The sequence below is a fragment of the Scleropages formosus genome, chromosome 8 (genome assembly GCF_900964775.1).
Source record: "Scleropages formosus chromosome 8, fSclFor1.1, whole genome shotgun sequence".
Classification (NCBI taxonomy): Eukaryota; Metazoa; Chordata; class Actinopteri; order Osteoglossiformes; family Osteoglossidae; genus Scleropages; species Scleropages formosus.
This window is the reverse complement of record NC_041813.1, coordinates 4,245,305-4,262,413: the sequence shown is the minus strand read 5'-3', so window position 1 is coordinate 4,262,413 and position 17,109 is coordinate 4,245,305. Positions and strand designations below refer to the sequence as shown.

Sequence of the window (17,109 nt, the reverse complement as noted above, 5' to 3'; positions counted from 1 at the left end):
CGAAGGGGCGTCCTTGATCGAGGCAGACGTGAGGGACCTCAATCAGCCCCACGCTTTAAGTGGTCTTGGATGTCTGCATCGCCAAAGCAGAAGCAGTGCTGATTACGTTACCATGGTGACCGAAATAGCACCTGGAGAGCTACGTGCATGAAACATTCAGCGCGTAAACGGACGCATCACGTGACTGTCGCATTTCGTTTCAAACAGTCAGCCACTTGTTTAAAGTAGTTTACTTCTTTTTCTGTTGGATTACGCGTACAGGCGGTCCCTGAAGTACGATGCTTCGACACGATTTTATTCAACTTTACGATGGCGAGCTGGCGATGGACATTCAGCAGAAATCGTACTTTGGATTTCGATTTTTTTCCCGGCAAGCGATACGTGGTGCAATACTCTCTCGAGTTGCTCGGCAGCGATCTGCATCTCCCAGTCTGTCGCGCAGAGGTGTGTATTAGGTGTATTAAATGCATTTCCGACTTACGATGGGTTTCGCGGCACGTAACCCCATCGTAAATCGGGGACCGCCTGTACTGTTAAAGTACTTTGAAAAACGACATAACCAGCTATAGGAAAATAAAATCAACTAGAGTTGAGCTTTTGTCAAAGCCTTTTAGCAGTTTAAATGTTAGCGAAGTGAACCCGAGGCTTGACTTCAGACCCCTTTCAACCTGAGTCATAATTTTTGCTGATATCGACATTTTAAAGGATAGCCTTTTTATAAAGTACAGAAAGCACATAATAATATACCACAACAAAACAATTTTGCTTTCCTTTCAACATAGACCATCCCTCCCTGTTCTTGTTGAGTTAGGTATTTTCCAGCAGGTACAGTGACATTTCAGAGAAGCAATTCAACGCGAAGGCATTGGCTTCCTTACCTGTGGGATACCGCTCAATGACAGGTAGGTCATCCACCTGTAGTGTGGCGTTACCGCCACTCCGTGTAAATCGCACTATGTGGTACTTCCCATCATTTACAAACTTTGTAGTTTCTTCAATATTAATGTCATCCGTTCCAACATTAAATACAACTCCAATATTTCCCTTTTCCTGTTGAGACATGAAAAAAGCAAAAGCAGATGTATATTAGAAAGGCAAGGAATGTGAAACACTTCACTAAAACAAGTAAAAAAAAAAAAAAAAAAAGATTAAGACACAAATGTCACCATCGACTGTTAAGACATGAGTAATGTAAATTGCAATAATGATGACGGCAGTGACCGGAGGACAGAGATGAGCTTTGCATTGCCCAGCCTGAAAATCATTTCTCATGTATTTCTATTAAGAAAGCAACACAATACTGGATTTATCGGTTCTTAGAAAGTTTTGTTTATTTGTTAATGATCTGTGCAATAAAGCAGGTTTAAAGGTGTGGCTATAAAAAGCTATGTTTGCTGGGTATCTTACTTCCCATGAGACATGCGAAGTATTGCCCTGAAACAACAATAACTCCGTGAGCGCTGAAACTAGAAAAAGAGGGAAAAAATGATCAATTTAGATTCTCTCAGTGTCAGTAAGAAATAACGATTCCCTTCCATGTCTATATTTGTGTACTCCTGTTTAGTTTCTCGTTTCATCAATTCCCAGTACTTTTTTGGAGAAAATTACCTGGCAATTTTTGAGCTGACAAAAACTACAATCCAGACAGGTACAGAAGCATGTTTGGAAAAAGAAATGATCTGAGGTTCAGCCATGGAAGTAAATATCCAAATATAATCTTAACAAGTACCCAAGAGGACTGTGTTCAGGAAAGAATTTTTTTTTTTTTTTAAAAAAAAAAAAAGAAAACTTACACGTTGTCCCCCAAACATAACTGCACAACAGTCACACCTTCAACTAATATATGAGCTCCAGGAAAGTGAAGTTAATCTGTTTTGCACTTCATTATATTAAATGCCACGAGATATAACTCGATAATAAAATTTCCGTCACTGGTGGACGACATACGTGATTTAAACCAATCGCAGCGGCACCGTAGCCCTTGGTTAATGGACGGCGCAACGATCGCCTTTCCAGATCCACAAGCTCCGTGAGCTGAAACAGCACTAACGGGTAATGACGGTATAACTGTCTGCTGAGCTCACAGTCCTGTGCCCCTTTTATTTCCAATCTATACCTTGCCAATAGAGAGCAAACGTTTACCTTCATTTGAGATACTGCTCGCCAGCCAGCACTTAATAGTCTCTAATACCTTCTAATGACTTGGAAAAAAGGAAAAGGTCAATTGTCTAGTAATTTAATTATGGCACACCGGTACACAGCGGCAGAAAAATGCCAATCGACTTATTTTCCGGTAAATAAAGAACAGGCGTATTTCCCTTGCGAACGTTGTTTTCAAAATTCCTTTCACACGATTAAGGCAAACGGATTGATAAACCTCTAATACCTCTACAGATGCTCCTCTTCTTACGCCGGTTCGACATACGATTTCCCGAAGTTACGACGGTACGATAGCGACACGCATTCGGTAGCGTCCGTACTTCGAATTTCGATCTGTTCCCGCGCTCGCGACGTGCGGCGCGATACTCCCTCCCGATGCTGGCCGATGGCGGCGGGCCGCAGCATCCGCTAAACCACGCTCGCAGCCTCTGCGGCGATCACGGCAACGAGGGTAAACAACCGCAAGCGTAAACGACAGATACCGCGTTGAAAGTGTTTTTTTCTTTTGTGTTTTTGCATCCCATCATGTCTACTAAACTTCCATGCGTGTCTCCTGCTTAAATCTGCCCAGCTGCAGGCTGTGGTAAGTGTTCTGAGCACGTCTAAAGCAGCCTAGGCTTCGATGTTCTGTATTCTTTCTCGACTTAACCATTTTTCCACTTGTGACGGGTTCATCGCAACGTAACCCCATCGTTAGTCAAGGAGCATCTGTATAGAAAATCTCAAGTTGTTACGCTAAAGGCAAAGTGAATTTCATATTTGAAATGTAATGCATCACGTGCATTACATCAGACGCTTGAGACGCATTCCATATTGGACACGTTTTTCCTTCCGGCCGGGCCCTTTTGGCGCGGTCGTCACATCAGTCTCTTGACCCAAACCGAGCTGCACATGAGCACAAAGTGCAGCTGCACCCTCGTTTCTAAGTTAGCTCATCGCCACTCTGTATGCTCTGCACAACTGCTGAAGATTCATCACGGGCACCGCTCCCCAAGATTTACCCCGGTGCAGCACTTCCTTACTTATTTTTAGAACCGCAGGCCTCAGCTTTAACGAATCAGGTAAGGAGGGAGGTGGTGTAAATTTTCACAAATGCAGACACTTAGCAAGAAACACCTTTCGGAGGCCAGAGTCTTTCTTACCTCTAATGAGCCAAACATTTTCGGTGACGCAGCCCGAGTTATCTCAGCCTTGCTGCCATTCATGTATGTTATTATCATGCATTATGCAAATTATCACGGGAAAATACTTCTGTTTCTGATGCATGGAATAAAACACCGAAACGGTCGGGCAAAACCTCTGAGGATTCTTATCAGCTGTGTGTGATTTATGACTACAGGGCTGTAAATATAATTCATGCCCTCAACAAAAAGTGCAATAGGTGCCTTTTATGCTGAGCAGATCAGATGATGTTAAATTTGCCTTCCTACCGCACGAATAAAAGCCCACTGAAAATGTTACTCCTACTGTCAGCCAAATATACAGAAACCAGCAGGTCACATATAACTGTCAAGGTATTTATTTAGCAGACGCTTTTCTCCAAAGCGACTTCCAATGAACTCTATGTAGTGTTATCAGCCCACACCTTATTCACTGCGGTGACTTACACTGCTAGATACACTACTTACACCGGGTCACTCTTCCATCCATCAGTGGAACACACGCACACACTCTCTCTCTCTGTCACTCACTCACACACTATGGGGGAACCTGAGCAGCATGTCTTTGGACCCAATAATCAGTTTCATTACAAGGCCCCCTTCAACCATCGTCGAGTAACTCGTGCTCTAATGTGCGAGAAAAAGTCGTCCACGCAGTAATGAGAGTGGATTACATGATTCAGGTGCCTGAACCCATTATAAATTATCCAGTTGAGTTGAGTGGTGCGGTGCAAATCCTCTACAAACAGCGATAAAGGGAACATCTGGTTTGAGGCTCAACCTAGCGGCACGGCACATGTCATTATCCGGTCAGCAACGGCACGGCTCTGGACCGAATCTGGCCTCCGCTCCCCAGCCGCGATGCGGAGCGCTTCACCCATTAGCGGTTCGGACCTCTCGTCTGAGCCAAAAGCACCGTGGCGTGATTAATTAGACCCGGCGCTGCGTTGCCGTGCACCGACGTCGAGTCGCCTCTCCTGGATGCGCTCGCAAGCGCGGCGCTCGGGTTCATTCTGCCCCGAGAAGCTACCGAACGGATCTTCACGGAAAGGATTCCGATAGCAATTACAGCTCGGTGCAGCCAGTATCCTGGAGGGAAAGATGCAAAACAGAGAAACAAACAAAGAGAATAAAAGGGGGAGAGAGAGAGAGAGAAAAAAAAAAAAAAAAAAAACTGGCAAGTACAAAATGCTCTGAAAAAGCCTTAGGCCGAGCAGGAGGTGCTCCACGGATGATGTCGGAGCAGAAGTGTGAGGTGTGGGACCCCGGTAGGTTAATACTTGTTGGAAGGGCAAACCTGAATGTGATGTAGGTAAATGTGACCCCTTTGGGCGAATGTCTCTTCGCATCAGGGGAATGTAGGCTTTATGCTGAAGAAAACTACTTGCCACCCAGTCTTTGCACCGTGACAGCCATTGTTGGGCAAAAAGAAACACCCGATCCCTCTGGTCACTTTCAATACAAAACACTTTGTGTTAACAGAAAATAAATTAAACGGTGGCACAGCGAGCAGCGCTGCTGTCTCACAGCGCCTGGGTGGTGCGAGAGAACGTGGGTTCGATCTCCACTCGGTCTGCGTGGAGTCTGCATGTTCTCCCCGTGTCAGCGTGGGTTTCCTCCGGGTGCTCTGGTTTCCTCCCACACTCCAAAGACATGCTCTTCAGGTTCACCCATAGTGTGTGAGTGTCAGAGAGAGAGTGTGTGTGTGTGTTCCACTGATGTATGGATGAGTGAGCCCGTGTAAGTCACCGCGGTGAATAAGGTGTGCGGGCTCATAGCACTACACAGAGTTCACTGGAAGTCGCTTTGGAGAAAAGCATCTGCTAAGCGAATAAATGTAAATGAACAAAAAAAATCAATAGACTTAAAGAAGAAGGCACTTGCAGCACAATTGCACCCTTCCCGTTTCCAAAAATACGCCATTTATTTCCACATGTGCATAAAAAGGAAGAGACGGTATTTACATGTATAACGTGCTGTCACGGGCACCCTTTGTTCCACAGTAATTTTCTTTAACACAGCTGCTGATGTTGGCTCCCATTTAGTCTTCTCAAGGACTCACGCACAGCAGGATTGTAGAACACTAAAGGAATAAGACTAAGGGCCACCTACTTTCAAGGACTGTCAAATACATAAAGAAACCCACTAATTCATATTTTTATAGGCCCATTACTTGAAGCAGGGAAAAAAAAAAAAAAGGAAAAAAAAAACAGATTTAGTAGCAGAAAAAACCAATTAAAGTGGCATTTTAATAGCATCCTTCAATGGACTTTTAACACTCCCTTAAGTCTCCTTAATAAATTCAATGCATTTGGTTACAAAGTACCTATTTAATTTCCAAATTTAAAATGTGGGGAGTAATGCGGTTAACAAGCAAAGAGGGGGAAACAGCAACGTTAATTGTTTTGAATAAGAAGCAGTGCCATAAAAAAAAAAACACCTTTCAAGATCTAGCAACTTCGTGATGCCACTTGATGTCCTCGGAAAAAACTGCAGGCTGGCAGGGCTGGACCGGCCCCACGAGTCGATATGCCCGGATGTCTTGCTTTGCGTCCACGGGCACGTCTCAAATAAAACCATCCCAGGACTGAGCGGCCAGAAGTGTTTTACCGGGGCTCAGTTTTTAATAAAAAAAAAAAAAAAAAAAAAAAAAAACCCTCCGTCTGGGGAGTGGATTTGCCAAATGACTGTGCTACGATGCGGAAACCCTGTAGCCACTTGTGTCATTTGCCACCATGTCGCAGATGTGGCGAGAATGCCACATGCCCATCTGGGCACCCGCAGCGCAACTACTCATTCTCCCTTTTTAATTAGCAAGTCGTTCACTTGAAGAAGAAGAAGGAGATGCAGCAAAAAAAGAGGCAGAACAAGCAGCAGCGTACAGACACAAGCGTCCGCCTGCCTTCGGATCACAGAGACTCATGGTGCCAATCCCCCACTCAAGTACGCCCCATCCGTACGCTTCCCCCTGCCAACCATTACAACCCCACAGAGGGCCCCTGGGGTATTAGATATGCTAAAGCAATAATTAATAAGATCCTGCCACTAACTAAGATGTCACGATTAATTGCTCATCAAGCCATAATTGAATTCTATCAACTGTCCACAGGAGTACTCATGCCCTTGTGGTTCGGGCGGGTGTGGGGGGTGTTGGGAGCGGTCTGAAAACACGCCCCTTTTACATCTACTGTGGGACAAACACTCGGTGTGAGGACATTCGTAACCCGCGTATGCCCTGCAGTTCTACCACCACTAATCCTATTAATCCTCAAAGAGTAAGACAACAAAAACCCGATAAACGTTTTGCATTACGCAAGCGGTGCTGATCGTAAGATCGTAAGGGCGGCACGGTGTCTCACGGGACCTGGGTGGTGCGAGAGGACGTGGGTTCGATCTCCGCTCCATCTGTGTGAAGTTTGCATGTTCTCCTCATGTCTGCGTGGGTTTCCTCTGGGTGCTCTGGTTTCCTCCCACACTCCAAAGAAACGCTGTTCAGGTTCACCCATAGTGTGTGAGCGACACAGAGAGAGAGTGTGTGTTCCACTGATGTGTGGATGAGTGACCCAGTGTAAGTAATGTATCTAGCAGTGTAAGTCACCGCGGCGAATAAGGTGTGAGGGTTCATAACACTACATAGAGTTCACTGGAAGCTGCTTTGGAGAAAAGCGTTTGCTAAATACACACGCGCACATTGTCAACAAGCGCTTGTTCCGAGCGGGGATGCGGCGAGTTCGGAGCCTTTCCGCTGCAGTGGAAATTATTGTAACTCTCACAGCCGTAAACAATAGAAACGCCGGCATTATTACTACGAATAACGTTATCGGCTTTCTCACCGATGGAAAACGCAAACCGCGCGTCACTTTAAGAAGCGCACTCAGGATGGACAACAACAAGGTGGTTTAGGGCTCTGCTGAAACGACACGTTAAACCAAAATACGTGACGCGAAATGAATCAAAAAGCGGCACTTGAAAATTTGAAATCAAATTTAAGGTATGCTGCAAGGCTGCAGCGTGGCAAAATAATGTAATTACAAAAAATACTGCTAACATATGATTCAGTGCAATTCTGAGTGCGCCGGACAGGCCGGAAGACACCCCTTAGGATCGTAAAAAGATTTAAAGCAATGTAAAATGTTTCGGTTGTCTCCCGAAGCGCTGAGATATGGCTCATTAAAACATGACATTCTTCATGAAGACAAATGCATAATTTGTATTTATTCCTCTGAATTCCAATGACCACAGAGAGCAACATTTTTTTCCCCAGCATAATATGTGCATAATGCTCTTTGAAGCATCGATTCGGGGCCGGATGCCGCGGGCGCGGTACAAATACGCCGAATCAGTGCGAGCGATCGTCGCTTCCCGTCGCAGCGAAGACAAAGGAAGAGCGCGTCTGAAGTTGCCCCCTCAGATCAATGCGAGGATCCTCATCACGGCAGATCTCCTTACAGGCCTCTCCGCGAAGCGCCGGCCCAACGTTGCAGATGTTTATGCATCATGTGTGTTGACAAGCATTGTGCACCTGTCAGACTTCATATTTCCAATTACAGGAACTCCGACGGTGCGGTTCATTTTTTCGCCTGCGCCTTTGTCAATGGAAGGGCTTCATCTACAGCTGGGAGGGGAGGGGAGGGGAGGGGAGGGGGGAGGAAAAAAAACCTCCCGTCTGCCCTCTTTGAAGAGCTCCATCATGAACCGACAGTGCAGGAGCTCCGTCCTTCGTCTCTGCGTGTCGAAGCGGAGCTGGGAGAGGGAGCCGCTCTCCGAGAGCGTGAATCATCCGCATCCAGCCCCCGCGTCTGACCTACCTCCTCTGTTCTACGTAGAGAAACAGCTCACATTCCTCAGTGATTGTACTTTGGGTCTGATGACTGTAAAATTGCGGTAATGATTCGACTTACTGACTGCTATGGAAGTTAGATGATCAGATGCTTTGTTCTTCCTACATTTGCATTTATTTATTTATCGGACGCTTTTCCCCAAAGCGACTTGCAATGAACTCTATGTGGTGTTATGAGCCCACGCACCTTATTCACCGCGGTGACTTACACCGCTAGATACACGACTTACACTGGGTCACTCATCCGTACATCAGTGGAACACACACACACACACTGTGGGGGAACCTGAACAGCATGTCTTTGGAGTGTGGGAGGAAACCAGAGCACCCGGAGGAAACCCAGGCAGACATGAGGAGAACATGCTTTGTTCTTTTTCAACTCTCAGACACCAGCACCACTTGAAACATGTGCATCTGGATTTCTCACTATTGAACCGGATGTTGGGGGCCACAGACCTGTTACCTAAGGTGGCTCAACAAGACGCCCAGGAGGAAAGACTGACCGTTTCAACACGGGTTTTACCAGCGCTGCAAATCACTCCAAAAGCAGGAAAAGACCCCAGTGAATTAAACAAGGAAGCAGGACAGCAGGGGAAGTCAGTTTCCACTGTTCGACCTTATCTTTTAATTACTTCTGACAGCCGTCTCTCTCTCTCTCTCAGTCTTTTTAGCTCACCACATTAATGAAATTACAAAAGTAATGGAATTATTAAAAAAAAAAAAAAATGCACCAATTTTCCAACCCATTAATAACTTTTCTCATTCCCTCTCGCTCTTTCCCTGTCTTTCGGTCACGTAAATGGACACACAGACGCACGCACGCACACACACACACACACACACACACACACACACACACACGGGAACACCCACGATACATACAAAAAGGAAAAGAGTTGTTTGCGGCCGGTATTGACTTCCTTAGGCCGGGACAAAAGGAAAAGGCGAAAAAATGAAGGCAGATCCGAACAAGATCTCGAAGCTGCAGTCAGAGGATGACCATTTCTGCGCGCACGCGCGCACGCGCACACACCGAAGCAATGCTGGAACGCACCACTAGATGGCCCGGACTGTCGGACACGCTCGCGCAGACCCTTCTGCCAGAGGCCAGCGGCAGCCGTACGAGCCCACGATGCCCCGTGCGACGAAGCGGAGGTCTCGGTGTCCGCGTACCACGGCATTACTCTGCTTGTTTCCAGTAATTGTCTTCCGTAGCTCAACGGCACTTATGGCGGTAAGAGGCACAGAGTCTTTCTTTTCCGCTCTCTTTTTTGTCCCATTCTCAACCGCGGAACGCTGCAGTAAACAGTTAGCGCACCCCTGACAGCACGCACGGTGAAGAAATCTTGCAGAGCACAGTGAGGAAATGGTGAAATTTGCATTTCTTCCAGAAACGCTTATTTCTTTCCGGTGCGGAACGTGGCCGAAAAGCAATTTGCCGTCGCCCCTCCCGATACGCACCCGGGCAAAAACATATATGCAATTAGGAGAGGCGATCTTCTCCGTCTGCAGGGACGACCTGTCACACGCCGGCTGTTGGCAACCTGCTCTAATAGCCCCTCTTATTAGGTGCTAGAGTCACAGGCAGTGGAGCTGAGCTCACCCCACCGCTTCTGATATCTCCCATCATCCCCTGCAACCAGGTGGCCCAGAACACAATTAGCAGGAGACACAGCTGTTCTCCTATGGCGCAGAACGCAGAGACCCGCCACGCTGTCCTCGCCCCCTGGCCTGGGATGCACGCAGGCGCCCCTTCTGGGAGGGAGGAGTCGTCACCTCACCGAGGGGACCGGGGGGGGACAAAGCCAGGAATAGCAGTTTCGCTCCGGCGAGTTCAAACCAGCAGAGTCACGGCAAATGTCAGCGCGTTCACCGTTCGGTGGGAGAGAACACGGGGTGAGGCGCCTTTACACTCTTTTTACCCTCTACATCCCAGAGTGGTGGGGTGCAACTGCGGGGTTCCAACGTTGAGCTTATTTCAAAATCAAGTCTGCCAGCTAAAGTGCCTAATTATCTGTGAAGTTGCCTTGAAATTGTTTCCACCGGCAGGAGAGTCCATCAAGTGGCTTTCTACTTCAGAGCCTCATCAAATACCTTCAGTTAATAAATCAACAAGCCAGCCGGTACCGGAGCTTGTGGGGGTCGGGGGAGGAAAAATGAGTTGCTTCATGCAGCTGTGCAGCATAAACCCATCCTGGTCCTTCTCCTCTTCTTGTTACTCACCACCTTCTTAGCCTGCAAACACCGCAGAGCAACGGACCAACGAACTCGCGCAGACCCGGGCCTGGTCGCGGCAGACGTGACGATCCGGTGTCGCGGGCGGACTCTTCGGCGCGGTCACAGCGATCACGTTACGTCGCGAAATTCGTCCTTGCTGGGTATTACGGGCCAACTTGCAGCGAGGTCGGTCCAGGACTGCCTCCCGCGATTTTGATTTTTTACCAGGCAAGCGATGAGCGGTACGATACTCTCTCGCAATGCCGGGCGGCGGCAGCGATCCGCATCTCCCAGCCTGCCGCACGGTCGCTATACTGTAACTACGTTGTGTTTTGTGCATCCATCATGCCTACGAAACGCCCATCAGCGTCTCCTGCTACTGGCGAGAAGATGAAGAGGAAGGAAATTACTCCAGATGAGAAAGTCAAGAAAATCGCCCAGCATGAAGGCGGGAAGGCCGTAATGGCCATCGCACGTGAGCTTGCGCTTTCGCAATCGACCGTCTCCACCATCTTTAAGGCTGAGAAGCGATGATGTTTGGTAGGTTAGGTGTATTAATGCATTTTCAACGTACAATATTTTCGACTTACGATCACGGGTTTACCGAAACCTAACCCCGTCGTAAATCGGGGGATCGTGCGCACCTAGATTCCTTGCCGCCCGCATCTGGGAATGTGAATGCTAGGCCGGAAGGTAGAGTGCATTTATCAGTGTCACAGAAAGACTGTATATGAGTGTTAATTTACTCAACACTGAGATTTACATTCTGAGCGAGCGAGGAGAGTATTGGCTGCGTAGGGGCGCTGAGAGCTGAGTGAGCATTAACCAGCAGAGAGTGGACCTACAGGAGTTAGAGCACACCCCCACCTCCACCTCCACCCCCACACCCGCTCACTGCGCTCTCCCACCTTTCATCAATAAAATGGATGTATGTGTGCATGTGTGCATCTGTGTGTTGGGAGGGTCAAGCTAAGGTCAAACAACCAAATTGCATAGCGATTCAAGGCTCAGGTGGGCTCCGCATCACCGCACCTTGGCCCCAGGGCATGACGGGACGACGATCCCAGCCTTAGCAGCCCCCTAGCCTGACTTGCCCGGTATCCCGGCGTATCGGTCCCTTCATTACGCGCGGCGTCTCCGCCGAGCTCAAAGCCGCTCCGGAAAGGTCATCTTTAATAAAGTGCATGTTTTGTGTCAAGGCTTTGCAAATGGAGAGTTCACAAATATCACCAAAGGGGGGTAAATGGATGGGGTAAATGGACATTCGCTCTGGTAATGAGAGTCTCACTGCCATCTCCAAACTCCTAATTAAAAGCCCCGCTGTATTCCAGCATCTCCACGAGAAGGACTTCATCCTGAATGAGGATAATTAAAGCATTCTTATGGAGGAAATACAATATTCTAGATTGCTCATAAATTGCTGATTCTCTCGAATGTATTTAAACCTCGAACCTGCTACTGGATATCTTTAATGTAACCATCGGGGTCATTACAATGAAGAATTTTACTTTTTAATCACAGCAACGGGCTTCACTTGACTATGCGCAGCAGGGCAGGAATGGGAATTTGTTTGTTTTTCATTTTCCCTTCAGAAGACAGTCGCGTTTCCCTTTTGTCATGACCTGTTGGGACAAGTTGTCAGGACTGATGCTGCTGTAATGTCGTAAATTCTCCCCCATGAAAAAACTCATTTGCTGCTGACACGAGGAAATGGAACGGCAGCGGCTTGGGTGCGTGTCGGGTGGCGCGGGGGGGCGGTAGGGATGCCGAGGAAAGCGGTCCCGTTTCCAGCACGCGGCTCATTCTCCTCACTGCTGTCATCGGCGATAATAAAGACCGCTCTGCCCGTGGCTGGCAGCCCCAGCACCCCTGGCCCCACGTACTTCCAGTCCATCACAACGTGACATGTGGAGAACCGCCACAAAGGGTGTCACTGTGTCGCTCTCGCTCGCCCCTCTTTTCTTCATCCATCCCTCTTGTGCCACTGCATTTCTTCTGCATTCTGTCTCCATTCCCTCCAGCTCCAGCCTCCATTCCTAGGTGTCTTTCTGTCCCCCACCCGGATGATCTGATTCACTGTCCAGAAATCAGTCCTGCTGCAATTATGAAAATGAGATTCAGAGACAACGCAGAGCTGCTCCGACTCCATGGCATACTTGGCATTTTGTTCCAGCCTGCTTCTGACTAGCTCAAACGTGTTGACCCCACCCACCTCCTCCCAGCTCCGCTTTTATTTAATATATTTTGAAATTATTCTTCGGTTCTCGCAGCAGAGGCCATAACTGCCCGCAATGACGTGGCCGAACGCAATAATGCTCAATCTGATGTGACGCGCCGAACCACGATGCAATTGGTGGATAAAGCCTTTTCCTCCCTATGCCGGACTGGGCTGACTCACCTTACGAGGACCTGACGGATCGCAGCATGGTCACGTTGCGGTACTTTGCGTTCGGCGACTGCAGTGGAGACAGGGGGCAGAACCTAAGGAGGGGTGGGATCAGCTTGCGCCATCCACCTTGGCTGCGCGCGCACTGCACGTCAGCTCTTTCAAGCCCAGCACCTCCAGTCGCACAGATGCACAATGATTTATTCATCGTCTAATTTGCTCACTCTTTTTAAATATTAATTGGCGCCACCTTTCATGTATTAATTGATCAGTTCATTTGTTGTGACTTGCGAGCAGATGCACTCGCAGCTTCGAACTTCCCAAGGAGACGGCTGCAACATCGGTGCCGGCGTCGGGCCATGCGGGCGAAACCCTCCGATGCGGCGACAGATTTTACAGGCACAGAGTCCTTGGCTTGAGCTGAACAACCCAGCAGACTTGACAATCAGTCAAGTGGTTCAACAGACTTCATATCCAACAATTATTTACATTTATTTACTGAGCAGACGCTTTTCTCCAAAGCGACTTCCAATGAGCTCTATGTAGTGTTTTCAGCCCGCACACCCTATTTACCGCGGTGACTTACACTGCTTACACCGGGTCACCCATTCATACATCAGTGGAACACACACTCACACTCTGTCACTCACACAGCATGGGTGAACCTGAACAGCATGTCTTTGGAGTGTGGGAGGAAACCAGAGCACCCGGAGGAAACCCACGCAGACGCAGAAAAAACAGGCAAACTCCACACAGAGCGAGCGAGGATCGATCCCACGTCCTCTCGCACCACCCAGGCGCCGGGACGCCGTGCCGCCAATGATCGATTTCAACTTCGAAACCAGAAGCACCTCAATTGCGCACTCGACACATTCCACAGCGAAATGTCCGGCCTCTGCACGGAGGTTCCCTTTATGGCCTTTTTACGTGTGCGTTTCCCAATCATGCTCTCCAAGGACAGCCCCAAGTTCTTCTCTTAATTTAAAGGAAAAGGGAAGCCGTTTGACCGCTTATATTACGAACTTCGCAACATCTTCACTCCGGCCACGCAGTACCTGAGCGCTTTGCTGGATATGTCGAACAAAATTCTCGCCGGGTTCCATTCAGAAAGACTTCATGCTGGGATTATTACACCATTTCACAGAAGACAATATTTGTCCATCTGAAAATACACTAGTGTTTTGTGAAAAGGTTAAGCAGAAAAAAGGACCGGATGAATAAGAGGCATTAAGTGCTAGTAAAGCAGCTAGAGAGGAAGAAATGCTGGGGGGAAGAGGAGCTGCTAGACGGATACTTGACCCTTAACCCCTGCGCCATTAACCTCCACTTTGCCCGCGCTCACCCGCAAGCCACCTTTTTTCACGTGGCGTTCTCCGCAACTCTTGTCGCGCGGCATCGAAATAACCCCATGACAAGAGGGTGGACATGAGGACTTTGTTGGCAGGCGATTAGCGTGCACGGAAAAGTGTAAAGCGTTCGGCGCTCATGTGCATTAATTCATCCGCTACGGAACCGAAAAAAAAAAAAAAAAAAAAAAATTGAATTCATTTAATGAATTATACATGTGAGTTCCAAGAAATTAATAAGATGATGTAGGGGAAGTGGCTGAGGTGAACCGAAAAGGTAACAAATAGACAACATGGACGGACTCTATTAATGTTAGTGGAGCACATTTTTCTGCTGTCTTACACATTTATAAATGTGTCAGATTTAATAAATTATTACAACTGCCGGCTGCTCTTTTGCAATTCTAAACATGCCTGTACCAGCATTTCACACTATGGGGATGAGCAGTATATTGATTTTGCTCATTTCAAGGATTTCCTAATGACTCCATTAAAACAGAAGACTCTTCGAAACAATAGCACCTGAGTATATACAGTAATTCATCATCATCATTATTACTGTTATTACGATTATTTTAAATTGTTATTACTATTAGTTACTTTCTTTCTTAACTCGTTTTACGCGCACAGTTGTACCAATTCATACAGCTGGATATGTTATTTAAAGCTTTCGTGTGAGAAATATGTGGAGAAACGCACTCTGCTTTCCGCTGTATGAGACCCCCTCCTTGCAGCCCAGCCCTAGTCTTTGGCATGTGACCAAGTCATGGAAAGGTACCGGAGACACCAAAGAAAGCTGTTCTCCAGAGTTTCCTCATTCCGCCGGCAATTAGATGGGCTGCCAGAGAGCAGCAATGATGAGCCGAAAATATTAATCCTGCAGCTCCATCTTCATGATTCCTTCAGACACCTCTTTGTGGAGGGGGGGGAGGGGGGTTGAAAGGTCTTTTTGTGTCTCTGTAGTGAAAGTTGTCTTGGCCTTTTAAGAGCCCAGTGGGGGACCGGAGAGCACGAAGCTGAAAAGGAATTCTGGATTCATCTTGCTGACGATGACTGCAGTCGGTAGGGAGCGGACCAGCAGGCCGGGGGGTGCTTAGCCTCAGGGAATCGGCCTCATCTAAGGAGCCGCGGACCTTATTATTAATTCCTCCAAAGGCATATAAATATCTGTTCCGAAAACAGCGTTCGTCACGTTCCTACATACAGAACAAAACAACGGGTCATTTTAAGATTTCCTTGTACAGAATTCCAAAAGGTGACTTGCAGGAAAAAAAAAAAAAGTGGAAATAGCATGTGTAATAAATCAGACAGAATTATTGAAGGTTAGTAATATTGGGTATTGAATAATAACAGTTGCTTAAAGCCCCTGAAACCATACAGCTGTCTACATCTCTACAATTTAATGAAGGAGGCAATGCAGCCCTGAATATAAATTTGAAGAACTGGAAGACCAGGCTGGTCTGTGATTCGCGGGCTATAAAGACTCAAGGTCTCGCTGGGCTCCTGTCCCGATGAAGCCATCAGCCATTCGGTGAGATGGAAAGAAAAGAAAATCAACACGATAGCCAAGATGCGCGGTGCTTTTTGTACTTCTAGGGTGTGTAAACTCTACACCTGTGCATCCATTTGCTTGCATTCATCTCGGACGGCCCTGGGGCTCATCGAAGGCTGCTCGGTACGGTTGCTGTAAATGCCGGGGGGTGGGGGGTGGGGGCATTGCGAAGGAGCTGATTATTCCAGAGAACCCCTGAGTACTGGTTTCTAATACTTTCCCAGGACTGGGAGGTTGCCAGGCGCTAAAATTACCTCCATCCATCAAACAGTTTTGAGGAAAGCAACGTGCAATTTGGCGGGTTTTTTTTAAGCACCCAAACATTATTCTCCCATCAGTTCCGTGTATCAAAACAGTATATTTTCTCTATTTTCTCCTTCCTACCATCCGCCCTTCCCATCCAATTGCCTTCACCGGGAGACAGACGTAGTGCGGGGTATGTTTAGGTGTGTGCGAGCAGACAGCCGAGCTCACGCGGCGCCCACTATATTTGTACACTCTCAGCCTCGCCCCTGCCCTGCTTGGACCCCTCATGTCGAACCCACACACACCCTCTGACTCGTAGAGACGCAAGAATAGGAAGCAGCGATCGAGCGGCGATGCGCACAGGCAGCACAAAGGCATTGCTTGCGACTCCTTCCCGAAAAGTGCAACACGCTGGCCTGATTCGCAGAACAAAAGAACCATTTCCCAGCCTTCCCTCCCTTTTCCTCTTGCCCTCTGCCTCCCATACGAAATCTACTATGAACTAAATAATGAAAAAAAACACGTCTCTTACACAGGAAATCGGCCGAGTCCTTCGGTGCGGAGTCCGTCATTTCCAGCATTCAGTACGTCTGTGATGCACAGCGAGTCGCGCTGCTGTCTCACAGCACCTGGGGGGTGTGAAAGGATGAGGGTTCGATCCCCGCTCAGTCTGCGTGGAGTCTGCACATCCTCCCCGTGTCCGCGTGGGTTTCCTTCGGGTGCTCTGGTTTCCTCCCACACTCCAAAGACATGCTGTTCAGGTTCCCCCACAGCGTGGGAGTGACACAGAGTGTGTGTTGCACTGATGTATGGATGAATGACCCAGTGTACGTAGTGTATCTAGCAGTGTAAGTTACCCTGGTGAATAAGGTGTGTGGGCTCATAACGCTACATAGAGTTCGTTGGAAGTCTCTTTGGAGGAAAGCGTCTGCTAAGTAAATAGATGTATGTAAATATAAGTGGGGGGAAAAAAGGAAGGATGAGGCCCTATATCTCTTCAGCCAAGATTACGCAGCCTCCTGTGAAGCACGCATAAAAATAGCTGGACAAAATAATATTGGTGTTAATGAACAAATACGCCCTAATTCCCTACATGAAGCAGTCTATTAGCATCTAGACAATACTAACGAAAACTAATTTGAACGCAGAAAATCGGCTCGGAGATGAGAGCGAATGACTGCTGCTAGTGAGAGAGATAGAAA

The 17,109-nt window shown here is 47.7% G+C and overlaps 1 protein-coding gene across 22 annotated transcripts in view; it reads right to left on the bottom strand.

Annotated features, from left to right (window-relative positions):
- nrxn1a (neurexin 1a) overlaps positions 1 to 17,109 on the bottom strand; it is a 330,335-nt gene that overhangs the window by 61,592 nt on the left and 251,634 nt on the right. For all 22 annotated transcript variants that reach the window (XM_029254386.1, XM_029254388.1, XM_029254396.1 and 19 more), the window contains one exon: positions 879 to 1,050. In XM_029254386.1, the coding sequence (XP_029110219.1) occupies positions 879 to 1,050 (172 nt within the window). The remainder of the gene's footprint in view (positions 1 to 878; positions 1,051 to 17,109) is intronic.